The 27,234-nt window shown below is 43.4% G+C and overlaps 1 protein-coding gene across 1 annotated transcript in view; it reads right to left on the bottom strand.

The window, feature by feature from the left end:
• The window catches only part of COL4A4 (collagen type IV alpha 4 chain), a 124,808-nt gene that overhangs the window by 41,359 nt on the left and 56,215 nt on the right, over positions 1-27,234 (bottom strand). The window contains exons 21-30 of the mRNA XM_089916079.1: positions 27,073-27,232; positions 16,153-16,225; positions 15,097-15,203; positions 12,002-12,185; positions 10,178-10,246; positions 7,911-8,018; positions 7,225-7,443; positions 5,191-5,352; positions 3,976-4,146; positions 2,174-2,317 (exon numbers count right to left, since the gene is read on the bottom strand). Of these exons, the coding sequence (XP_089772205.1) occupies positions 2,174-2,317; positions 3,976-4,146; positions 5,191-5,352; positions 7,225-7,443; positions 7,911-8,018; positions 10,178-10,246; positions 12,002-12,185; positions 15,097-15,203; positions 16,153-16,225; positions 27,073-27,232 (1,397 nt within the window). The remainder of the gene's footprint in view (positions 1-2,173; positions 2,318-3,975; positions 4,147-5,190; positions 5,353-7,224; positions 7,444-7,910; positions 8,019-10,177; positions 10,247-12,001; positions 12,186-15,096; positions 15,204-16,152; positions 16,226-27,072; positions 27,233-27,234) is intronic.

Raw genomic sequence — 27,234 nt, 5'->3', positions numbered from 1 at the left:
GGCATGCCTTTTACATTCCTTTCCCAACTTGTCCAGCAAAGGGGACTGGTGTACACTGAGGGCTCAGTGAATGTTTGCTAAATTCAACCAAACCCGTCTTAGAGTCTTCAGTAAAAAGAGACAGGCTTGAAAAGTTCCAGGTCTAAAATACATCTGTGTTACATATATAAAATGGAATATTACTCAGCCATTAAAAAGAATGAAATAACGCCATTTTGCAGCAATATGGATGGACCTAGATCATACAAAGCAAGGTAAGTCAGAAAGAGAAAGAAAAATACCATATGATAATCACTTATATGTGGATTCTAAAATACAAGACAAATGAACGTATCTATGAAATAGAAACAGACTCACAAACATAGAGAACAGACTTGCAGTTGCCAAGGGGAAAGAGTAGTGGGGGAGACAAGGACTGGGAGGTTGGGATTAGCAGATGCAAACTGATATATATATAGGATGGATAAACAGCGGGGTTCTACCATACAGCACAGGGAACTATATTCAATATCCTGTGATAAACCGTAATGGAAAAGAATATGAAAAAGAATCTGTGTATAACTGAGTCACTTTTGCTGTAGAGCAGAAATGAACACATTATAAATCAACTATACTTCAATAACATTTTTTAAAACTACATCTCTTTATCCTGTAAATTTTGAATTGTCCATCTCATATTTTCCAGTTCCTTATCTTCCCCTTCCTAACCAGCCTCCAATATTTTCCTTACATTAAAAGAACAGTCACTTAACTTGGTTCTCCACATAGAGAATTCTAAGAGGTAGGGAGGGTATACAATATTTCTCCTGATTTCTGCAAACACTGTCCAGTTGTAGATGTGGGCTGGAGTGGGCTCATCTCAGCTTGATGAGAGCCACTTACTAACAAGTCAAGAATTTTGTAAACTAGTTGTTAAACCATCGGTAGTTTTAAATCAGTCATGTTGAGCGTATTTATGGTGGGAGTATTTACACCCTGGCAATCAGCAAACTGTAGTGTAGTAATCAGGGCATTTTTAAAAAACTTTATTTTAGAGAGCCAGCTTACCAGGACATCACTGGCATTACCCCAATTTTAAATATTTTTAGTGGGATAATTATATAGAAGCACGATAGCACAGCAAACATCACTTAGCTAAGCTAACAGAGAGTGACTCTGATTCCTTGATTCTACATAAATAATTTACAGGCTAGTAAAACAAAAAATAATAGTAGGATCAATCAACTAAAAATAATTTGAATTGAATATGAGGCTATTTTCCCAAAGGGCTTTAAAGACAAAAACCTTGTTTCTAGAAATTGTCAAGCATTCATTCTTAACACTAGAAATGAAATCTTACCTTCGCTCACCACAGCCTCATGGCTAAGAGATCAAAGTAAATATTTAACAGGGATGGGCACAGGGCATTGACACCAGTGGTCTTGAAACTTTTTTTAAAAATAGTAATGGAAACTTTTCTTTAAATGAAGCTTGGGAGAGATGCAATTCATGGCCCAGATGAAAGCGGACTCATCTAGTTCAGCGGTCAGCAGACTACAGCCCACAGGCCAAATCCCACCTGCTGCCAGTTTTTATACAATCCATGAGCTGTGAATGACTTTCACACTTTTAAATCATTGGGGGAGGGGACTCAAAATAAGAATAATACTTTATGACATGTGAAATTAAGTGAAGTTCAAGTTTCAGTGCCCATAAATAAAATGTTACCAGAACACAGCTATGTTTGTTTGTTTACGTGTTGCCTCAGGCTGCTTTTGTGCTACAAATGCTGAGTTGTGTAATTTCGACAGAGACCGTATGACCTTAACAAAAAAACTGTTTTTTTCATTTAGAAAAATTGAAGGAGGGTTTGGGGACCAGGAGTCCTGCCTGCACCCCCTTCCCAAAAGGTGAGAAGGTTTTCTGAAACCCAAAAGCTATAAGTCAAAGCCCTTGTTAATTTTTTTTCTATTAATAGGGCAATTCATTTGCCATAGTTATATGGGATAAGATTGGGAGGAAAGGAAAATACATTTTGTTTAAAATCCTAAAACAAACACCATAGATTCAAAAGGCAGCAGAATCCAAGCTGCAGGATAGTTCCATTTTATTTTTTCAGGGATCATACTTATAGGTTCCGGTCAAACACTAAAAACGATCTATGCTGCATCGCTGTGCCATTAGCTGCGTTTACCTTTGTCACCTTTCACTCCTCGCTCTCCCAGGGAGCCGGGCCAACCCTGTTCTCCGTGTTCTCCCTTTCTGCCAGGGTGTCCGTCCGGGCCAGGTTTTCCTCTCTCTCCCGGAAAACCCAGGAAGCCGGGTAGCCCCTGGGGTCCTGAGGAGTAACATGAATTTTTAGGGAAAAGTTTTGTAGGCTAGTACAGTTCCTAGATCTGCGTTCTTTGCCGTCCACGTGGACACGCGAACTCCCCCTAACTCTGAGCTTGTGCTGAAGGGAAGAGTCACTACCAGCCTCTCGCCTGTAAGAGACAGTCTGTCCCATCCAAGCCTCAGTTTTCCCCCCCACAGATCTGAACTGCAGGCCTTTATGCTTCTGAGTCCAGATCCCACAAAGCTTTAAGAGAACTGGGCTTCCCTGGTGGCGCAGTGGTTGAGAGTCCGCCTGCCAACGCAGGGGACACGGGTTCGAGCCCTGGTCCGGGAGGATCCCACATGCTGCGGAGCGGCTGGGCCCGTGTGCCACAGCTGCTGAGCCTGCACTCCGGAGCCTGTGCTCCGCAGTGGGAAGCCACCACAATGAGAAGCCTGCACACCACAATGAAGGGCATCCCCACTCTCTGCAACTAGGGAGGGCCCGCATGCAGCAACGGGGACCCAATGCAGCCAAAAATAAATAAATAAAATAAATAAATTTTAAAAAGAAAGAAGCAGAAGTTCAAAGATGTTGGTCTGGGCCTTGGCACACAGGTAGTGCCTAAGAAAAAAAAAATAGAGAACTGGATATGGGGGAGGGAGGGGGGAGGGAGGGGGGGAGGGAGGGGGGAGGGAGGGGGGGAGGGAGGGGGGAGGGGGGGAGGGAGGGGGGAGGGGGGGAGGGAGGGGGGAGGGGGGGGAGGGGGGGAGGGAGGGGGAGGGGGGGAGGGGGGGAGGGAGGGGGAGGGGGGGAGGGGGGGGGAGGGAGGGGGGAGGGGGGGAGGGGGGGAGGGAGGGGGAGGGGGGGAGGGGGGGAGGGAGGGGGAGGGGGGAGGGGGGGGAGGGAGGGGGGAGGGGGGGAAGGGGGGAGGGAGGGGGAGGGGGGAGGGGGGAGGGAGGGGGAGGGGGGAGGGAGGGGGGAGGGGGAGGGAGGGGGGAGGGAGGGGGGAGGGGGGAGGGAGGGGGGGAGGGGGAGGGGAGGGGGGAGGGGGGAGGGGGGAGGGGGGAGGGGGGGAGGGAGGGGGAGGGAGGGGGAGGGAGGGGGGAGGGAGGGGGAGGGAGGGGGAGGGAGGGGGGAGGGAGGGGGGAGGGAGGGGGAGGGGGGAGGGAGGGGAGGGGGGAGGGAGGGGGAGGGAGGGGGGAGGGAGGGGGAGGGAGGGGGAGGGAGGGGGGAGGGAGGGGGAGGGGGGAGGGGGGGGGGAGGGGGGAGGGGGGAGGGAGGGGGGAGGGAGGGGGGAGGGAGGGGGAGGGAGGGGGGAGGGAGGGGGGAGGGAGGGGGGAGGGAGGGGGGAGGGAGGGCCCATCCAAAGTGGAAGCACATCAGCCCTGACCTCCCCCCTCCATCAGTACCACCCAGTCCTCCGGGCAGAAGTGTGTGTAGGTTCTGTGGACCTAACCCCTCCCCCCAACACTCCCGTTTACCTAAACCAGAACACTCTGCCCCTGGAAATTACAATACAGAAGACAAGAAGAAGGGAGAAGTCACACAGGAAAGGACCAAGTCAGGCTAATATACCAGTAAACTCCACAGTATGGTCACCTGTAATTGTCTTCACCTGGCAGTGGATTTCAGGTTTATAAAATGGCGGGGGGGGGGAATAATGGAAAAGCAATACCCACCCTTTGGGCCTGGAAGACCAGGTAGCGCATCATCCCCACTGGGGCCTGGGACTCCCGGGGGCCCTGGGGGTCCATCTGTCCCTGGCCGTCCTGGGACTCCGGGGAGGCCCTTCATTCCAGCGGGTCCAGGAGGCCCCGTGTCCCCTTGTTGTCCTTTCCAACCTGGGGCACCTGTGACAAACCGCAGTGACAACAGTGTAGGAAGACTGAGAACTGGCTTCACACAGGGCAGGAAAAAAATCCATGGTAGCTTAAATTGTGTATCTGTGGCCAAGTAAACAATATTTATCAGCTAAAATCACAGTAGCGACTCTCCATCAGTCTAAGTATGTATTTTTCTGGCCGCTATAGAAAGAAAGGCAGATTACTTGAATAAATATTTCCCAGTTGAGATGCATTATAAAGTCTTTTAAAATGGAAAATGGATAAGGGTAAAGAATTTATATTTACTCTTGGGTGGGGAAAGGGTGGGAACTAATAGAAGAAAACATTTCAGGTGCTTCTTAAAGCTAGAGCCAAGTGAATTTTGGTCAAGCTGTTCATTTGTAATGAGAGAATTATAGGAATCAACAACGTCATCTAGAATTATTGGTGATTAAAAACAAAGCTGTAGTGGCAGGGTTTGCTCCAATCTCGTTGTGATCCTTTGAGAGGGTGTATTCTTGGATTTGGATAAGCACAGCAGAATTTAAATAACAGGTGACAATCTGGATGGTGAAATAAAGATCATATTGGAAACAGCCCCCCAGCACCTTGTGTTGAGAGACACTTTCTCATGGGTCTCTTTGATGTCTTGCTGGGTATTCCAAGAACAGAGGGTCCTGACCCATCCTCACTCCGGCTATTTCTCAAGGTTGTGTTGGCAGCGAGCAGCCTGACAGATATAGTGCCTCCCCCAGTAAGCAAAGCAAGCTGTCTTGCAGGTTAATGTATAGCTGTTGTATCCCAGGCTCAGAAACTGCAACCCACCATGTGTGCGGCATCCACTAGCCCCTCTTACATCACCCCAGAGACACTTGGGTGACACAAGGAAATGACACAAACCAACATGAAACTCCTGCTACTTGCGGTGCCATAAATAATCAAATCCTTTGTTTCTGACCCAAGAATCTTGCTTCTGCCAGCAGCCGTAAAAGAGCAACAGGTGAGCTTATTCCTCTGTAAGTAGGGTAAACCCCACACCTGTCACAGTTCTTGACACTTGCCGACACTTACCTGGACTTCCTGGAGCTCCAGGGAGCCCTGGTGGCCCTGGTCTCCCTGGAGCGCCTCTTTCACAGGAATGGCCGGGTGGACCTGGGATCCCTGGAAACCCAGCACTTCCCTCTCTCCCTTTGGGACCTTTGAGACCCGGGAATCCGGGCATGCCAGCTGGCCCTGAAATGATACAGTTCATCTGTGACACTGAGGGCATAACACTACATAGATGGCCTACAGTGGTATTCATGTATATCAATACTGGAGGTAAACATTTTGATCCCGGCTCTGGGCTCCAATGAGTTAAGCCTCTGAATGGATTTTCTTATCATAGATGATAGTGAGCTCCAAGTGCACGGTAAAACCATGCATTGCTAAGAGAATTACTTGATAAGGTTATGTAGACAATGTAGAAGTTGCTTATGCAAATTAAAAATCCATGCAGTTCTTCCTGATTTCCATTAACCTCTAACATTGCGGCAGCCTTTACACCAAACCACCACAATGCTTGCACGCCCAGTTTGTACTGTCTGAATTTGCATTCTGTAAACGATTTCATCATTCCAACTCTCAAAGTTTGTATTTATTGGAAAGATAGCATCATGATCTTCAGGGGGAAAAAAGTCTTCCATAATTCTACACCCTAACCTAAAAATCTATTTTATTGTTTGATGTTTTCATTGTATTTTGGTTCATATGTTTGCATTTTTAAAATAGTAATCCCAGTGCACTTTCAATTGTTGGGTTATTTCATATTGCATGTTAATATGCAAATGTTTTCCATTTTATTGTAATCTTTGCAAATATAATTTTAATTGTTAATAGCTGAATAGTATTCCTTTGAGTGTGGTGTGTGAGTATGTGTATGTATGTATTACTTAGCTCTCTTTACTGTTTTCAATTGTTCCTCTACTGTGAATAATACTACAACAGTATTTTCGTACTAACCATCTCCTGTTGAATTCTTCCCTTAAATACATCTCACAATTGAGATAGTGGGATTACTGGGACAAAATTATTTTCATTGACTCACATAATGTATTATCTTGTTATGTTCCAATTAAATGGGTTTTTGTATATGAATGCTTCTGACTTACAAACTATTGGATAAGCTCTCTGAGGACAAAGAATGTGGCTTATTTCCCCGCCTTCCATTTTCCCTGTACTATTGTACTATCATGGGTACCTAATAAACACTGGCCCATCCATCATTAGAAAAGAACCAGAACACTGTTTGTAAAAGTCTGATCTGGGGTCCACTTTTCGTCACCATCCCCCAGGGGTTGAAATCCAGACTGGACTGCTGGGCTCCACCCAGTTCTGATGTAATGAATCACAATTTCCTAGACTGGGGCCCAGAAGATGGTGATGTTAATGACCCCCACCTCTACCCCTGTTTTTGGGGGGGCGTGGTATTTTTAAGTACATTAAAATCTGAAAACCTCTGCTGGGGATCCTGAAGAATCCATAGCGATTTCAGAAAAGGATGTGAATCAGTGCCAGGGCCATCTCCCCATCTTAAGTTTCACTGCCCTGCCTGCTACCCCTGCTGGAATGAAAGTCCCTCTATCCTTTCACCTGTCCAAAGAACACAGCGTCTGCCAGGACTCAGCTCGTGCCTAGCTCTCCCCCAGAGCTTTCCTTTGAATGCCAGCCCACCCTGCTTTGCCCCACGGAGCTGCTCTTCTCTGACAGCCTGTCCTGCCCTCCTTCAGCCTGGCAATGGCAGTGGGCGGATCACCCAGTCCCTGCCCCTTGGAGCTAACATACTGTCCTGGAGTCCAAAGCAGGCAGATGTCTGGTAGCTGCTGAATCAAATTGAACAGACTGAGCCATGGTGAGCTGGGTTTGAAAACAACCAATAAAATGCAAAGGCAACACTGTGGATGCAGGTTATTAGAAATGTAACCACTGCCCATGTATGCAGGAAGATGCCTGATTGAAAATTTTACATTCTAGATTTTTAAGGCAAGATAGTCTAGACACTCTTCAGGAACCTGTTCCAGAACCGAGCTGGCTTTATGGACCACAGGAAGAGCACAGCCCTCATACCTGCAGCCCCCGGTCGTCCGGGATCACCTCTGAGTCCTTTTGACCCTGGTACTCCTAAAAGACCCCTCTTTCCTGGGGGTCCTGGGTAGCCAACAGCAGAGTCTCCTGGAGGTCCTTTCTGACCATTCACTCCAGGTGAACCTGGAGAGCCTGGGGGCCCGACAGGGGAGGACCCCTTTTCACCTCCAAAACCTGGATCTCCCATATCACCAGGAAAACCTATTGAACAAAAAATTGTTTAAATTGTTACATGTACAGATATAGAACCAACACACATATAAGACTAGTACTTTGATAAAAACACATTGTTTTAAAATACAGGGATACCTACTAAAATTAAGAGTAACTTAAGAGGCAATATTGTTTTTTGCCACCTTTTGTCAGAAAATGAATTGTAACTTCCGTGTTTCCTATAAGCCAATGACGTTTCCCTAATTGCTTTCACTTACCGGCAAACAGTCTGTCTAGACTGAGCAGTTCCTACAACGTAATATAATAGCCGATAACTCATGCTCCAGGTTTAAGGAGCCCTGAGACATCACAAAAGTATCATAACGTAGAAGTTATCGAAACATAGCTAAGAGCTTACTATATCAAGAAAAACCATTGCCCCACCATCTAGGGATCCCTGGGCCATTTGCTGACTAAGATCATGAGACATTCCTAAATGAAAAGCCCTTGTTTACCAGGTGGACCAGGTATTTCTGAGATTCCTGGTTTGCCACGTTGACCCTTTTCCCCATCCAGACACCTCAACCCAGGAACTCCCCGACGACCTGGAAATCCCTTTGGACCTAAACAAAAACAACAAAACACAGACACAATAAAATCAAATGAGGACAAAATAGATGATTTTTAAAATAAAATCTATGTTAAGTCTTTCTTAGGGTATTTCTACTTTATGGAAGTATAGGTGGTGCCTAGCCTGGTTTTTATAAGTCTTGTGCTCCAAATAAGCTTTTCATAGAGATTGTGTTAAAGTACTTTCTCAGAAGCCATGCTGTAAAGAATTCTTTCTGAAAGCCTTTGGGACGTACACCACCATTCAGATGAATCTTTTGATACCTTCCCATGCTGAGTCTCAAACACAAATATGTGAGGATAGCCTTCCTTGTAAGAGGACAGAGGTGGTGGCCAGCGTGTGGCTTGATGGAGAAAGCACCAGAATAAAGACCAAGTCTATTTCCCTGCATCTTACTGCATTTGCCCTTAAATGAAGTACAGGCAAAAAGCACCTGCAAGGGCTTCCCTGGTGGCGCAGTGGTTGAGAGTCCGCCTGTCGACGCAGGGGACGCGGGTTCGTGCCCCGGTCCGGGGAGATCCCATGTGCCGCGGAGCGGCTGGGCCCGTGAGCCATGGCCGCTGAGCCTGTGCTCCGCAACGGGAGAGGCCGCAGCAGTGAGAGGCCCATGTACCGCAAAAAAAATAAATAAACGAATAACGAGCACATTTGGGCTTCCCAGGTGGCACAGTGGTTGAGAGTCCACCTGCCGATGCAGGGGACACGGGTTCGTGCCCCGCTCCGGGAAGATCCCACATGCCGCGGAGCGGCTGGGCCCGTGAGCCATGGCCGCTGAGCCTGCGCGTCCGGAGCCTGTGCTCCGCAACGGGAGAGGCCACAGCGGTGAGAGGCCCGCGTACCGCAAAAAAAAAAAAAAAAAAAAAAGCACCTGCAAAAGGAATTGAGATTTTTTTTTAAAACCTTCTGTGTTTTCCTACAGGGAGTTCTCTAGGCTAAAATAACTTATAAATCACGAACTTCAAAGGAGATGCAACTGCTAGCTGAAACTCTGAGTGTTCACTTCCCTGCTGAAAGTGACCATGCGTGCTTTTTATCCACCCATGACAAGGTACCAGCAAATGTGAAGATGAACGTACAATCAGTCAACCAACCATTCTTCACTCCACTGATACAGAATTATATTTCCACACCCTTGCCACTGCCTTGTGGTGGGTGGCCCGTATTTCCCACACTTTGACCCGGGGCTTGGCCATGTGACTTGTTTGGCCAATAGGATAGTAACACCATGAAGTAATGAGAGGTGTGACCAGTGCAAGTGAAGCTGGGCCCCACCCTCTGGCATTTCAGCAACCACAGGAGCAGAGCACACCCTGGCCTCACAATGAGATGCCCGTTGCAGACCTGACCTGACCCAGGACCAGGCATGAAGCCGATAGAGACCATCTTAGATCAGCTGAACTCCAGCCAACGACAGACCCATAGAGAGAAAATAAATATTATTTGTTAAAGCCCACTGCAATTTGGAGGTTGTTATACAACACTATTGTGAAAGCCAGTGGTTATAGAGGGCAATAGAGAGTCCTTCATCATTCAATGCTTAAACACTTTTTGTATTGATAGTTACGTAGAACAAGAAAGGTGACCTTTAGTGGCCATGCTAGTACTTAACAGGTCAATTTAAGTGAACTCTAAATAAATAAAAAAGAATTAGACAAAATCCTTATATAGATCTAGGGTTTAATTCAGCTATAAATACGTGACTGAGTCAAGTGCAGTGGTTGTATGAAAGTGTAATCCGGGGTGTAGATGCATGGGCATTTTTCAGAACGTTTCTGGTCAGATATTTGGGTCTCTTGGAAAGCAGAATAGAGTAAAACTTATAATCAGTAAGCAAGTTATCAATTTTCACTCTCGGGGCACAAGTAAAGAAAGAAGATATAGTTTTAAAATGCTCAAAAGGCAATCATTTTTGCTGATATGTGATCAAATCAAGGTAAATTTTGTGGCACAGAAATATTATTCAGAGTGGGTTTGGTGGACTGGGGACCCAAGAGGAATGGCTACAAATGGTGTTTCCCCGTAGTCCCTCAAAGCTTTATAATCAGGGTAGAAATATCCTAGATAGTTCCTGAGGATTTGCTATTGGTTTATCTGTCTTGCCAGTTCTTTTAGTTGGGAATGTGTATGACAGTAACTTCTCCTTGATCGTACCTGGAGGTCCATCAAAACCTGGCGGGCCTGGCCTCCCAGGGTAGGTTACGTTACAAGGAATTGTATCACCTGGAATGAAAAAAAATAAATTGGCATTCACATAATTGATAGTCCAATGCAACGTGAATCTCAATGACAACTCAATCAAGATACTTCTTCATACGGTATATGTGGAATTCAAAGGAAAAGAAGACTCTCGAGTCTCATTAGGTCACTTGAACTACGTTTATTTTGAATTTCTAGAAGATCTGTTCTGAAATCTGAACTTCAACTGTCAGACAGTAATAGAAGGGGAATAAGAAAAATATTGATTCCAAGAAATACCAGTTTAATAACCTACAAAAAATAATGGATTATAGACCCATGGATGTCTAATACAATGGAATCAGAAGCTTTGATAAATCATGAAATAGCAGCAAGCATCCAACACTGAGCTCCCAAGATTTGACTCCTAGCTTGGATGTGGGGGAATTGTGCAAATGAAGAGACTGGGAGAGATACTAATAACAGCTTCCGTTTACTGAGGGCCTGCCATGGGTCAGGTGCTTCAAACATATTGTCTCTGGGGGCTTCCCTGGTGGCCCAGTAGTTGGGAATCCGTCTGCCAATGCAGGGGACGCGGGCCTGAGCCCTGGTTGGGGAAGATCCCACATGCCGTGGAGTAACTAAGCCCATGTGCCACAGCTACTGAGCCTGTGCTCTGGAGCCTGCGAGCCACAACTACTGAGCCCACGTGCCACAACTACACACCTAAAGCCCGTGCTCCGCAACAAGAGAAGCTACCGCAATGAGAAGCCTGCGCGCCGCAACAAAGAGTAGCCCTCGCTCACTGCAACTAGAGAAAGCCCGTGTGCAGCAATGAAGACAAAACACAGCCAAAAATAAAATAAATAAATTTATTAAAAAATATATATATACTGGCTCTTGTTTTACTAATGACTTTGCAATGTGGTTTTGTCATCCTTCATTTCACTTGGTAAAGAAAATAGAATTTCAAAGTTGTGCTCTGAGTTTTCTTCTCCTTTAAAATGGAATGTTTCCCTTTTATAACAGAAATTTCATCTCATAATGTATTACACCATAAGCTCTTAAATAAAAAATGTACCATATGAATAAAAATAATGTTATATTTTGATGGTTCCAGACCATGATCTTAAACCATATCAAATTCCAAGGTATTCGTCTTTCTATGTTGTCAAAGCAAGAACCAAACATATTATTATATTATAAAATTTCACAAGTAACTATGTAACTCAAGTCATATGCACATATTACAAAAGAAAAAATCTTAAATCAATCTTTTTCCAAACTTTTTAAAACTTTTCAGCTATAAAACTACAAGTCACTTTATTGTTTGAAATCCAAATAACTGTCAAATATATTCAAAATCCCTCCTTTTTTTCTCCCTAGAATGCCTACAAATGGGTTTTCATGGACAATGCTGTATTTTTAAAATGAAATATTAGTGGTTTTATTCAAATAAAATGCATAATCTCAAAAGATAGTAAAAAAAAGAGAGATTTTGAATATATACATGTATGTAATTTTAAGTCAGATTGTCCACACTGATACTGAGAAATGAAAGGCAATTTGCCAAACCAATAAAACAGCAAAGACATCTCAGCATTTTAAAGATTTGTTTTAAGTATTGATTGTGCTGTAATGCTTTTATTTGTTTGACAACATTCAAGGTTTGAACAGTGAACTGTGGGAATTTTATTTTAGAGGTTCTACCATAACTGTAATAACTTTGCCCAGAAGAGAGGCTTACTTTAGTTTCCATGATTTCACTTGACATTCTGCTACAAAAACATTCAAAATTACCTTTCTGACCCTTCCAGCCATCAGGGCCCCTCTTGCCTGGGCAGCCTGGAGCTCCTGGTTGCCCTCTCTCTCCTGGTGGACCAGGAAATCCCAGTCCCGGAGGCCCCCTAGGTCCTGCTCTGCCCGGGGGGCCTGGTGGTCCAGGAGGCCCTTTATCACCTGGGGCTGCATCTTCATGATCTCCCTGAGAACATTTGCATCAAGAGTCAATCACCAACCTTTGAAAGGCCATGAACTCAAAGCAATCATTGTCACTGTAGGCTACAAAAATGCATGCAGAAAGCCAGTTAATTCCAGAAGTTACTTAATAGCAAATGCAATTTTAAATGATTAACTAAGATTCTCCTTAATGTTTTACATACATATTTACAGACATATATATGCTCTTGATGTGTGTTTTATGACTCAAAAACAGAAAATTATATGTGTTATGTCTTAAATACAGAAAAAGAAATTTTATTTAGAACCACTCTGTGACAGCAAATACAATAAAATATAGAAATGCATACATTAAGGGAAGTAGTGGGCTTACAAACTAAATAAATTCTTATCTATTAGAAACGTTTTTTTCTGCATTATTGTAAGACACAGGGAGGGACTTTATCGCCCTCCACCTCTGTGGGCCAAGGGCTGACAAATCCTTTCTCCTCCTGCATAAGAATGTGACCTTTGGTTAAGGGTCTAGTTCTGCTCTTCAGGAATCTGCATAAAAATGGATGTCAACTGCGTTACTAGACCACATTGCTTATGGTAAAATTAATCCCTGGCTGCAAAACTTGCATGCGGTCTGGAAGAACTATAAAGACCTGTGTGGAGCCTTTGTCAGGGCTTCCTTAAGAGGTGGCTCCTGTAACTGGCAAGTTCTTTGTGGGGTCCCCACAAGCTAGCTCTGTGGTGGAGATAATACTCCCGTGGAGAAGGAGGCTTTCAAGTCCAGGCTGCTCACACTTCTGCATATGAGAATCTCATTGCCTTCACCCCAACTGAATGAAAAGCTGCAAGGACTCCTGTGTAGGAGGAACGCCTGACACTGCCCTGCAGGCAAGCTGAGGGTCACGCCTTCTAGCCTTCTGAGCGGCCTGGTCCCAAATGTGGTCTATGAGTCTGAATTGTTTCAGACTCAGTCTGAAACTCTAGAGAGATTCCCCCGTCCCTAGCGGGTGGTATAGAAATTCCTCTCCCAATCTGATCTGTAAATACACTTCGGTTTTTCACAGTTAGGTTAGTACATGATGACACTTATCACTCAGTGACGTTGGTTTCTAAATACAGCAGTCCCCTGCTTATTCACGGTTTCACTTTCCAAGGTTTCAGTAAGGCACGGTCTGAAAATATTAAATGGAAAATTCCAGACATAAACAATTCACAAGTTTTAAACTGTGCTCCGTTCTGAGTAGCATAATGAAGCCGTCTTGCTCCATCTCACTAGGGACGTGAATCAACACTTTCTCCAGCATATCCTTCAGTCAGTCACTTAGTAGCATCTGGTTATCACATTGACTGCAGTGGTATCGCAGTGCTTGTGTGCAAGTCACCCTTATTTTACTTAATAACAGCCCCAGAGCACAAGAGTAGTGATGCTGATAATTCAGATATGCCAAAGAGAAGTTGTAAAGTGCTTCCTCTAAGTGAAAAGGTGCAAGTTCTCAATTTAATAAGGAAAGAAAGAAGAATCGTATGCTGAGGTTGCTAAGATCTATGGTAAGAATGACTTTTATATCCATGAGATTGTGAAGGAGGAAAATGAAATTTGTGCTAGTTTTGCTGTCACACCGCAACCTGCAGAAGTCATGGCACAGTGCTTGCTAAGTGCTTAGTTAAGATGGAAAGGCATTAAATTTGTACAACAAGATATTTTGAGAGAGACAGAGACACTACATTCACATAAATTGTATTACAGTATATTGTTATAATTGTTTTATTTTATTATTAGTTGTTAATCTCTCACAGTGCCTAATTTATAAATTAAACTTTATCATAGGTATGTATGGGGTCGGGTACTATCCACGGTTTCAGGCATCCACTTGGGGTCTTGCACCGTGTCCCCTGTGGATGAGGGGGGGACCACTGTAGTTTCTTAAGTGGAAGAATGAATGAAACAGGGATTACCAAATCTAAAGCAGAGAAGATTATTTATATACTCAATATCCACTGAAAGACCAGAAAGCTATAAATACCATCTAACCCAACTTCCAAACTTCCGTCTCTCATTCACATGTATTTTATCAGATAGGAGTCCTATAAAATCAGAACGTGGTCCTTCCTTTTTACAACACTCTCAGTGGCAGGCTGCATGATCTGGTGGAAACAGCATGTACTTGAAATGAGAAAGACTGGGTTTTCCCTCCTGCTTAGCCTACTTGATAGATTGTTGACCTTGCGTAACGTACCCTAAGCCTCCATCTCCTTACTGTAAAGTCTCAAAGATAATTGTTCCTCAGAAGACAACAGTTACGAGTAAAACATCTAGCTCAGTTTGTGTGGCATTGCAAGCATTCAAAACTACCTCATGTGCCAAGATTTTAAGTTCCTGATTATGTCTCACAGTCTTTTCTTATGAACTTCATCAGCTACACGTGGTCTCCACCCAAAACATGTTTGAAAAATGCAGAATTATCATTTATCAGTGGGACCTTCCATCAGCCAATATGTCTATCCAGTGGATCTGCACTAGTTCATCCTTTCTTGCTTGCCACTTCCCCTCATGTGCTTCTTCATCAGAGAACAGAACTGAAGGTAATTATCAGGACCTGTGTGCTATCCTCCACGCTACAGAGTCAACTGAACAGACCTGAAACCAGTGGGGGCTCTGTAGAGACAAGGGCCCCGTAAGGAAATAAGCACCACGAGAATAATATAAAGACTAGAGACAGAAACTCTTGCTATGATGAACTGCACTCGGATTTTAGACCATCTGCAATAAGCCATACCTTTTGTAACAGCCATCTTTTTGTGGCAGGGAATCAAATGTGACTCTGATTTACAGCATGTTGACACGTTACTGTTCAGCTTTTTTAAACTGAGAAGGGGAAAACAGATGCTTTGTGACCATGTAAGAGAGTGAAACTCTATAGTGGGAGAAGAATTATACACACCAGCGGTCCTGGGTCCCCTTTTTCTCCAGCATATCCATCTCGACCGTGTTGTCCCTGCTGCCCTGGAAATCCTGGGGGCCCATCAGGACCTCTTTCTCCTTTGCGCCCTGGTAACAAAGGCCGAAAGAGTCAAGCCCTTCTCAGCAATGGAATAAGTAGAAGGAAACAAAGGACTAAAGATAAAGGCAATGACCATGACCCTGGGCTGGTAGAGGTTCCTCTGAGTGTCTCAGTTGACTAAAGTCACACGAAGACCATCATGCAAAAGTCAAAGGGGAGATTGACAATTGCCAAACCCATTGAATCTCTTATTTGGGAAATGTTTCTTTTCCTGTTCTGACGAGGAGGTTGTGTGTGGAGGTGCCAATCCCCTACAGCATCTTCCTCTGCTTGTGTGACACCAAACACGGCAAGCCATCCCCTGCCCATAGTGAGTGGGGGAATGGTCCATGGTTGGGCCCATGCCCCAGGCTAATCCAGTCCTTCCTGGACCTTTTTTATTCTAACTGGAGCAGAAAGAGGTAGAGCTTTCTTTCACCTCTGGCTGTAAGAACTTGGAGCTACCTGGGGGCAGGTACGCATAGCCCAGAGAAAACCAGACAGGGCGAAAATGCAGGTGGTGCAAAGAAAGATGCAAGATGCCGAGACAGGCTTCTCATGCAGTCGTCCCAGTGCAAACCATACACCTAACCTTTCAAATTTTGTTTAAGTCAATAAATTACTTCTCTAAAAACACTACTTCAAGCTGGGTTTTTGTCGCTTACAACCAAAATATTCTTGATTAATACAGGATACTATAATGCAGCGAATAGATGCTAGGCAAATCAAAGGAGGTCTTGTTTCAAACCCAATTCACAACAATGAGGATTTGAGCACAGGATTTAGGCTCAACATTCACACGACTCTGAAGGGCAGGGAGTATTTTTTTTAAGCAATCTCAACAGTCCCAAATCTTATTATAGAATTCATCTGCAGTCCCAGGAGAAATTAATGCAAGAGAATGGTTCATACATCATTCATCAAATGGCAGGGAGCTAAGTGATTGATTATGCTCACCTTTCACTCTTGATACAACCAGGTCACCTTTTTCTCCTTTGCTGCCAGGTGGTCCTGAGGTACCAGGTTTTCCCTTGGTAAAAAATACGAGGAAGAAATCAGTTTAACTGTGATGGGTCAAAAGTTATCTGTATGCATCTAACCTCTCTCTTCTTTCCTTCTAAATCACCTGTCCTAGATTCTAGTGTGGTACTGTCGGTGTCATTATCTTCCCCACCTTCCAAGGGGGGTCCCGCCTTACAAAACTGAGGTTCTTGAACTGCATGTGAAAGCTGGTGGGATCTGAGTAACCACTGTGCCTGAGTCAACAGAAATGTATCACTGTCAGTTTCTTGGTTTTGGCAGTGTACTGCGGTTCTGTAAGGTATTCGTTGGGGGAAGCCAGGTGAAGTGTACATGGGACCTCTGGGTATGATTGCGCAACTCCTTGTGAGTCATAACATAAAAATTTATCTCAAAATAATTGACAATTAAAAAAGTTAACTATCTTGAGTGTTGCCATGTAGAATTGGGAGGAAAGGAGGGGAGAGGTTAACCACTGCAGCTGGCGCTAGAGCAGAACACAGAGGTTTAGGAATGAATGTGATGAAAAACACTGCGATATTGTAGGACATTGACGAGCAAGAGAAGGAATCTTTCTGTAATCAATGTACTTCCTCTGTATGGCAAGGAAACAACTCATTTTGGCCAACGGGCTCATCATCTTTTAACTTCAGCACTGCCCTGAGCCTGGACTATTTCAGTCACAGTTTTGTGTTACATGTTACTAAACAGTAAGACATGTCAAAAATCTGTAATCCTACCTTTGGTATATGAGAATGACCAAGCATTACAGTAAATACAGTTATAGAAGCACTGTGCCTAGCTTAAGGTCACTTATCTGGTGACCTCAATGATCAAGAAACATAGACAAGAATTTGGAAGGAGGTTAAAATGACTGAGCCGACCACTTGCTTTGCTTACACAGATGCCACTTTGTCTTTTTTTCACACAATCTTAACAGCATGGTCAAGCAAGCTTAATTATCTTTTTAACTGGCCTCTATTAGTTCATGAGCAGTGAAGTACAAAGGGGGGTAGAGGTACAAGTAGAGAAAGGACAATGGCAGCACCAAACAGTAAGAGCGAAGAAAAAGCCTAAAATGTATACAACAGGTATCAAAACTAAAGTGGACAAAATGATTGGGAGCCATTTAACGTACAGAAAAAATACAGCTCCACACACTGCTCAATACTCCCATTCAGAGCACCACCTAAATGAGCTCCAGAGACGGGCGCGAGCCGCGGCTAACAGCGCGGACCCCAGAGACGGAATTGAGACGCTAAGGCTGCTGCTGCCGCCACCAAGAAGCCTGTGTGCAAGCACAGGTCACTCTCCACACCCCCTTCCGGGGAGCCTGTGCGGCCCGCCACTGCCAGGGTCCCGGGATCCAGGGACAACTTCCCCGGGAGAACGCACGGCGCGCCTCAGGCTGTGGCAACATCACACTGACCTCTGCCGCCGCAGGCCCGCCCCGCACTCCATGCCCCTCCCTCTCCCCGGCCTGAGGGAGCAGAGCCCCCAAATCAGCGGCTCCTTTAACCCCCTCCTGTCTGGGCGGGGAACAGACGCCAGAGGGCAACCTACACGCAGAGGAGGGGCGAAATCCAAAGCTGAACCCCAGGAGCTGTGCGAACAAAGAAGAAAAGGGGAAATCTCTCCCAGCAGCCTCAGGAGCAGCAGATTAAATCTCCACAATCATCTCTGGCATACCTGAATAGCCAACGAATCAACCCAAAATTGAAGCAGTGGACTTTGGGAGCAACAGTAGACTTGGGGTTTGTTTTCTGCATCTAATTTGTTTCTGGCTTTATGTTTATCTTACTTTAGTATTTAGAGCTTATTATCATTGGTAGATTTGTTTATTGATTTGGTTGCCCTCTTCCTTTTTTTTATTAATATATATATACATATTTTTTTTCCTTTCTCTCTTTTTCTGAGGGTGTAAGTGTATGCTTCTTTGTGTGATTTTGTCTGTATAGCTTTGCTTTTACCATTTGTCCTAGGGTTCTGTCTGTCCGTTTTTTTTTTTAGTATAGTTTTGAGTGCTTGTTATCATTGGTGGATTTGTTTTTTAGTTTGGTTGCTCTCTTCTTTCTATCTTGCTTTTTTTTATTACTTTTTTATTTTTAATAAGCTTTTTATTTTAATAAATTTATTTTATTTATTTATTTATTTTTTTCTCACATTTCTTCTGAGCCATGTGGCTGACAGGGTCTTGGTGCTCCGACCAGGTGTCAGGCTTGAGCCTCTGAGGTGGGAGAGCCGAGTTCAGGACACTGGTCCACCAGAGGCCTCCCAACTCCACGTAATATCAAACGGCGAAAATCTCCCAGAGATCTCCATCCCAACACTAAGACCCAACTCCACTGAGCGACTAGCAAGCTACAGTGCTAAACACCCTATGCCAAACAAATAGCAAGATAGGAACACAACCCCACCTATTAGCAGAGAGGTTGCCTAAAATCATAATAAGTCCACAGACACCCCAAAACACACCACCAGACGTGATCCTGCCCACCAGAAAGACAAGATCCAGCCTCATCCACCAGAACACAGCCACCAGTCCCCTCCACCAGGAAGCCTACACAACCCACTGAACCAACCTTAGCCACTGGGGGCAGACACCAAAAACAACGGGAACTACAAACTTGCACAAAGGAGACCCCAAACACAGTAAGTTAAGCAAAATGAGAAGACAGAGAAACATACAGCAGATGAAGGAGCAAGGTAAAAATGCACCAGACCAAACAAATGAAGAGGAAATAGGCAGTCTACCTGAAAAACAATTCAGAGGGCTTCCCTGGTGGTGCAGTGGTTAAGAGTCCACCTGCTGATGCAGGGGACACGGGTTCGTGCCCCGATCCGGGAAGATCCCACATGCCGCAGAGCGGCTGGGCCCGTGAGACATGGCCGCTGAGCCTGAGCATCCGGAGCCTGTGCTCCGCAACGGAAGAGGCCACAGCAGTGAGAGGCCCGCGTACCGCAAAAAAAAAACCCCAAAAAACAAAAAAAAAACAGTTCAGAGTAATGATAGCAAAGATATCCAAATTCTTGGAAATAGAATGGAGGAAATACAAGAAACGTTTAACAAGGACATAGAAGAACTAAAGAGCAAACAAACAATGATGAACAACACAATAAATGAAATTAAAAATTCTCTAGAAGGAATCAATAGCAGAATAAGTGAGGCAGAAGAACGGATAAGTGACCTTGAAGATAAAGTAGTGGAAATAACTACTGCAGAGCAGAATAAAGAAAAAAGAATGAAAAGAATTGAGGGCAGTCACAGAGACCTCTGGGACAACATTAAACGCACCAACATTTGAATTATAGGGGTCCTAGAAGAAGAGAAAAAAAGGGACTGAGAAAATATTTGAAGAGATTATAGTTGAAAACTTCCCTAATATGGGAAAGGAAATAGTCAATCAAGTCCAGAAAGCGCAGAGAGTCCCATACAGGATAAATCCAAGGAGAAACATGCCAAGACACATATTAACCAAACTATCAAACATTAAACACAAAGAAAAAATATTAAAAGCAGCAAGGGAAAAGCAACAAATAACATACAAGGGAATCCCCATTAGGTTAACAGCTGATCTTTCAGCAGGAGCTCTGCAAGCCAGAAGGGAGTGTCAGGACATATTTAAAGTGATAAAAGGGAAAAACCTACAACCAAGATTACTCTACCCAGCAAGGATCTCATTCAGATTCGATGGAGAAATTAAAACCTTTACAGACAAGCAAAAGCTAAGAGAATTCAGCACCACCAAACCAGCTTTAAAATAAATGCTAAAGGAACTTCTCTAGGCAGGAAACACAAGAGAAGGAAAAGACCTACAATAACAAACCCCAAACAATTAAGGAACATACATATCGAAAATTACCTTAAACGTAAATGGATTAAATGCTCCAACCAAAAGACATAGACTGGCTGAATGGATACAAAAACAAGACCTGTATATATGCTGTCTACAAGAGACTCACTTCAGACCTAGGGACACATACAGACTGAAAGTGAGGGGGTGGAAAAAGATATTCCATGCAAATGGAAATCAAAAGATAGCTGCAGTAGCAATTCTTATATCAGACAAAATAGACTTTAAAATAAAGAATATTACAAGAGACAAAGAAGGACACTACATAATGATCAAGGGATCGATCCAAGAAGAAGATATAACAATTGTAAATATTTATGCACCCAACATAGGAGCACCTCGATACATAAGGCAAATACTAACAGCCATAAAAGGGGAAATCGACAGGAACACAGTCATAGTAGGGGACGTTAACACCCCACTTTCACCAATGGACAGATCATCCAAAATGAAAATAAATAAGGAAACACAAGCTTTAAATGATACATTAAACAAGATGGACTTAATTGATATTTATAGGACATTCCATCCCAAAACAACAGAATACACTTCCTTCTCAAGTGTGCATGGAACATTCTCCAGGATAGATCATATCTTGGGTAACACATCAAGCCTTGGTAAATTTAAGAAAATTGAAATCATATTAAGTATCATTTCCAACCACAACATTATGAGACTAGATATCAATTACAGGAAAAAATCTGTAAAAAAATACAAACACATGGAGGCTAAACAATACACTACTAAATAACCAAGAGATCACTGAAGAAATCAAAGAGGAAATTTAAAAATACCTAGAAACAAATGACAATGAAAACACGATGACCCAAAACCCATGGGATGCAGCAAAAGCAGTTCTAAGAGGGAAGTTTATAGCAATAGAATGCTACCTCAAGAAACAAGAAACATCTCAAATAAACAAACTAACCTTACACCTAAAGCAATTAGAGAAAGAAGAACAAAATATCCCCAAAGTAAGCAGAAGGAAAGAAGTCATAAAGATCAGATCAGAAATAAATGAAAAAGAAATGAAGGAAATGACAGGAAAGATCAATAAAACTAAAAACTGGTTCTTTGAGAAGATAAAATTGATAAACCATTAGCCAGACTCATCAAGAGAAAAAGGGAGAAGGCTCAAATCAGTAAAATTAGAAAGGAAAAAGGAGAAGTAACAACTGACACTGCAGAAATACAAACAATCATGAGATATTACTACAAGCAACAATATGCCAATAAAATGGACAACCTGGAAGAAATGGAAAAATTCTTAGAAAAGCACAACCCTCCAAGACTGAACCAGGAAGAAATAGAAAATATAAACAGACCAATCACAAACACTGAAATTGAAACTGTGATTACAAATCTTCCAACAAACAAAAGGCCAGGACCAGATGGGGTCACAGGTGAATTCTATCAAACATTTAGAGAAGAGCTAACACCTATCCTTGTCAAACTCTTCCAAAATATAGCAGAGGGAGGAACACTCCCAAACTCATCCTACGAGGCCACCATCACCCTAATAAGAAGACCAGACAAAGATGTCACAAAAAAAGAAAACTACAGGCCAATATCACTGAATAACATAGATGCAAAAATCCTCAACAAAAGGCTAGCAAACAGAATCCAACAGCACATTAAAAGGATCATACATCATGATCAAGTGGGATAAAGTTTATCCCAGGAATGCAAGGATTCTTCAGTATATGCAAATCAATCAATGTGATATACCATATTAGCAAACTGAAGGATAAAAACCATATGATAATATCAATAGATGCAGAAAAAACTTTTGACAAAATTCAACACCCATTTATGATAAAAGCCCTCCAGAATATAGACAAGGAGGGAACTTACCTCAACATAATAAAGGCCATATACGACAAACCCACAGCCAACATCTTCCTCAGTGGTGAAAAACTGAAACCATTTCCTCTAAGATCAGGAACAAGACAAGGTTACCCACTCTCATCACTATTATTCAACATAGTTTTGGAAGTTTTAGCCACAGAAATCAGAGAAGAAAAAGACATAAAAGGAATCCAAATCAGAAAAGAAGTAAAGTGTCACTGTTTGCTGATGACATGATACTATACATAATGATGCTACCAGAAAACTACTAGAGCTAATCAATGAATTTGGTAAAGTAGCAGGATACAAAATTATGCACAGAAATCTGTTGCATTCCTATACACTAATGATGAAAAATCTGAAAGAGAAATTAAGGAAACACTCCCATTTACCATTGCAACAAAAAGAATAAAATACCTAGGAATAAACCTAAGAAGACAAAAGGCCTTTTTGCAGAAAACTACAAGACAGTGATGAAAGAAATTAAAGATGATACAAACAGATGGAGAGATATACCATGTTCTTGAACTGGAAGAATCAACATTGTAAAAATGACTATACTACCCAAAGCAATCTACAGATTCAATGCAACCTCTATCAAACTACCAATGGCATTTTTCACAGAACTAGAACAAAAATTTCACAATTTGTATGGAAACACAAAAGACCCCGAATAGCCAAAGCAACCTTGAGAAAGAAAAACGGAGCTGGAAGAATCAGGCTCTCGGACATCATACTATACTACAAAGCTACAGTAATCAAGACAGTATGGTACTGGCACAAAAACAGAGATATAGATCAATGGAACAGGATAGAAAGCCCAGAGATAAACCCACACACATATGGTCACCCTATCTTTGATAAAGGAGGCAAGAATATACAACAGAGAAAAGACAGCCTCTTCAATAAGTGGTGCTGGGAAAACTGGACCGCTACATGTAAAAGAATGAAATTAGAACACTCCCTAACACCATGCACAAAAATAAACTCAAAATGGATTAAAGACCTAAATGTAAGACCAGACACTATCAAACTCTTAGAGAAAAACATAGGCAGAACACTCTATGACATAAATCACAGCAAGATCCTTTTTGACTCACCTCCTAGAGAAATGGAAATAAAAACAAAAATAAACAAATGGGACCTAATGAAACTTAAAAGATTTTGCACAGCAAAGGAAACCATAAACAAGATGAAAAGACAACCCTCAGAATGGGAAAAAAATATTTGCAAACAAAGGAACTGACAAATGATTAATCTCCAAAATATACAAGCAGCTCATGCAGCTCAATATCAAAAAAACAAACAACCAATCTAAAAATGGGCAGAAGATCTAAATAGACATTTCTCCAAAGAAGATATACAGATCGCCAACAAACACATGAAAGGATGCTTAACATCACTAATCATTAGAGAAATGCAGATCAAAACTACAATGAGGTATCACCTCACACCAGTCAGAATGGCCATCATCAAAAACCCTACAAACAATAAAATGCTGGAGAGGGTGTGGAGAAAAGGGAAGCCTCTTGCACTGTTGGTGGGAATGTAAATTGATACAGCCACTATGGAGAACAGTATGGAGGTTCCTTAAAAAACTAAAAATAGAACTACTATATGACCCAGCAATCCCACTACTGGGCATATACCCTGAGAAAACCATAATCCAAAAAGAGTCATGTACCACAATGTTCACTGCAGTTCTATTTACCATAGCCAAGACATGGAAGCAATCTAAGTGTCCATCAACAGATGAATGGATAAAGAAGATGTGGCACATATATACGATGGAATATTACTCATCCATAAAAAGAAAGCAAATTGAGTTATTTGTAGTGAGGTGGATGGACCTAGAGACTGTCATACAGAGTGAAGTAAGTCAGAAAGAGAAAAACAAATACCGTATGCTAACATATGTATGGAATCTTAAAAAAAAAAAAAGTTTCTGAAGAACCTAGGGGGAGGACAGGAATAAAAAGGCAGATGTAGGTAATGGACCTGAGGATATGGGGGGGGCGGGGAGGGTAAGCTGGGACGAAGTGAGCGAGTGGCACGGACATATATACACTACCAAAGGTAAGGTAGATAGCTAGTGGGAAGCAGTCACATAGCACAGGGAGATCAGCTTGGTGCTTTGTGTCCAGCTAGACGGGTGGGATAAGGAGGGTGGGAGGGAGATGCAAGAGGGAGGGGATATGGGAATATATGTATATGTATAGCTGATTCACTTTGTTATACAGCAGAAACTAACACACCATTGTAAAGCAATTATACTCCAATAAAGAGGTTTAAAAAAATACACAACAACAAAATCTCAACAGCCACAAGAATTCCTCTCTGCAGGGCATGTACTAGTTATTTTATACACAGTCTAGATCAGGGACTTCAACCGTAGATGACCACTGGGGGGCCATGCTCTTCTGAAAAGCAGGCGAGAGGGCATGGTGGAGACTCGAGGCCCCAGACCTCCTCAGCTTCCGGCAGTGGTGGGGATCCAGTGACCTGTGCTAATGAGCTTCCAATTTCTCAAGGGCAGCCATAAACATATTAATAGTACAAAAGCAAACACTGTGAGGACAGAATGAAACATGCTGGAGGTTCAGATTTAGTCCATGGCAGTTTGTGACCTTTGGTTTGCGCTGCAACTCCTCAGGGGCAGCGACCCTGGCCATCTGGTTCACTGATGTGTACCTTGTAGCTCTCAGAATATACTGTTGAATTGAATTCTTACCAACAAACGTGTAGGACAGGTGTTGTTATGTCCATCTTACAGGAACACCACAGAGCTCACCAATGTCAGAGTTGGGATTTGAATCTTGGTCCTTGTGCTCCTAAGCCCTGTGCCTTCCAATAGAGCATCGTGGTGGCAAACCCCCATCCTGGGAACGGCTCTCAGGCTAAGGCAATGAATACAAGTCTTTGGTCCAACCACAGAAAAAATTGCAAAGAACTTAAACCTACTTTTCTGTTTTCTACTTTCTCACAAATCTGTGGCTTCTGGAGCCAGGGACCAGCAGAGGAGAGAGATGTACGGCGGAGTGAGAACACCCAAGAATGCTTGTCTGTGGGTCCTTCAAGCTCCCTCTTTCTGTCCATCCCTCCCTCCCTCCTTTCCTTTCCTGTGCCCCATAGTATGAACTTGGTCCCTAACTGTGATCACAGTGAGATGAATTTAGTACAGAGAAGTCATATGGACAGAATCATACACAGAACAGAGACATCGGAAACACGGCCAGTTTAATGCAACATTGTAAATCAACTACACTTTAATTTAAAATAAAAACAATTTTAAATTAAGAGGTAAGCCCTAGAGCAACTGAATTACATAAACCTCCACCAGGATAACCCTGGCTGAACTAGTAATCCACACTCCAAGATGTTAGCTCTGAGAAGTGACTCAATTGAAGGAAGAAAATATTTTAGAGCCAATAAAACCTTCATTATGAAGATTAAGTAACAACATAAAAAAATAACTATGGGACTTCCCTGGTGGCGCAGTGGTTAAGAATCTGCCTGCCAATGCAGGAGACACAGGTTTGAGCCCTGGTCTGGGAAGATCCCACATGCCGCAGAGCAACTAAGCCCGTGAGCCACAACTACTGAGCCTGCGTGCTGCAACTACTGAAGCCCACGTGCTTAGAGCTCATGCTCCGCAACAAGAGATGCCACCGCAACGAGAAGCCCATGCACCGCAATGAAGAGTAGCCCCTGATCGCCACAACTAGAGAAGTCCCGTGCACAGCAATGAAGACCCAACACAGCCAAAAACAAATTTAAAAAAAGATTGTTTTAAAAACTAAAAAATTTTAAAAATGACTATAAAAAGTTGAATTAAAGAAGCAGACAATAAAATGCAGCCTACTTAATATTGATAATTACAATTATGTTTATTCAACATACGCATATTAAGGACCTAACTTCTCGTTGAGTTGACAAGGTTGGTGCAGGAAGAGCTTAACCATCACCCTCACTTAAGGCTCTCAGACTGGAAGCTTACTTTCATGAGATTTCCTGGGGAAAATGGAAAAGAGTGCACAGGGGCTGATGGTTGGGCTCCTGGCCACCCCAGGATTAAGCCCCTGTAATAAGGGCTGTCTCCAGCCTCCAGGGGAGGGCCCCCGGGGGCAGTGATTTTATTCTGAGGGACCGCTCTGCCTCAGCCCAAGTCACTTGGAATGGTCCCTTGGAATGGTCAGCAAATAGAAGTCACCGCAAGATCTCATGCATCCTCTGGCACGAAATATAACATAAACTCTGACGAAGCCAATATCTACAGATCCACCCGATCTCTCATCTGGATCCCTCACTTGAATATCATCCCACAGCCTACTTGAGGCCTCCGCCTGCTTGTCTAATCGGCACCCCAAACTTAAAATGTGCCCAACAGCACTGCTTCCTTTCCTGCCCCCCAGGCCTGCTCCTCACACTGTCTGCCCATCTTGGCCCCATCCTTTATTTCTCTGCTTTTCATATCCCACATCCAGCCTCACAGCCAGTCTGTTGGCTCTATGGTCAAATATATACCCAGAATCTGACCACTTCCTGTCACACTCAACAGTAATAGGTACACCTGTCCACCATCATATTTCACCAGGATTACTGCAGCAACAGCCCAGCTAAATCTCCCTACTTCTTCCCTTGTCTCCGCTGGCTGCTCCATGTCATCCAGAGTACAAGCTCGAAGCCAACCCACCTACAATGCTCCATGCTCTCCAACCCCTCCTAATCTCCAGCCATTTGACTTCAGGTCTGCTCTTTCCCTCACTCTCCACGCAAGCCACACCAGATGGATGGTCTTTATTGCCATCGGCCATACTCTATATTCACCTGTCTATCTGTTATATGGTGTATGTCCTCCCAACAGAGTAAAGGCCCCCAGAGGGCAGAGATAGTGTTCTGGTCCCTGCTGTATCCCCAGCACCTGGAATAGTACCTGGAACATAGTAGGTGCTCAATAAATATTAGTTGACTGAACAAATGAATGAATGATGAATGAATGAATGAAAGGATAGAGGTGATTTTTTGTCATGAATATACTTATAGATTCAAAACATACAATATATATATCACTATAAATTGGAGAAAGGTACAAGTGAATTCTATCTCTACCAGTCTCTTTTAACTAGAAAGATTGATACTGGAGAGAGTTACTCACTGGTGGCCCTGGAGATCCTCTGGCACCAGGAAGGCCTGGGTAACCTTTTTCTCCAAGTCGCCCAGGGAGTCCCAAGTCTCCTTTACTCCCTTGCCTCCCAGGAAGTCCTGGAGGGCCGGGTGGGCCTGAGGGACCAGGCTGGCAGGCACAGAGCCCTGTGCT

This window comes from Delphinapterus leucas, chromosome 8 (genome assembly GCF_059928025.1).
Source record: "Delphinapterus leucas isolate spDelLeu-1000000601 "Yukka" chromosome 8, BTC_Dleu_Yukka2, whole genome shotgun sequence".
In the NCBI taxonomy this organism is placed as follows: domain Eukaryota; kingdom Metazoa; phylum Chordata; class Mammalia; order Artiodactyla; family Monodontidae; genus Delphinapterus; species Delphinapterus leucas.
The sequence above is the reverse complement of the archived record's forward strand: the minus strand, read 5'-3'. Positions and strand labels throughout refer to the sequence as shown.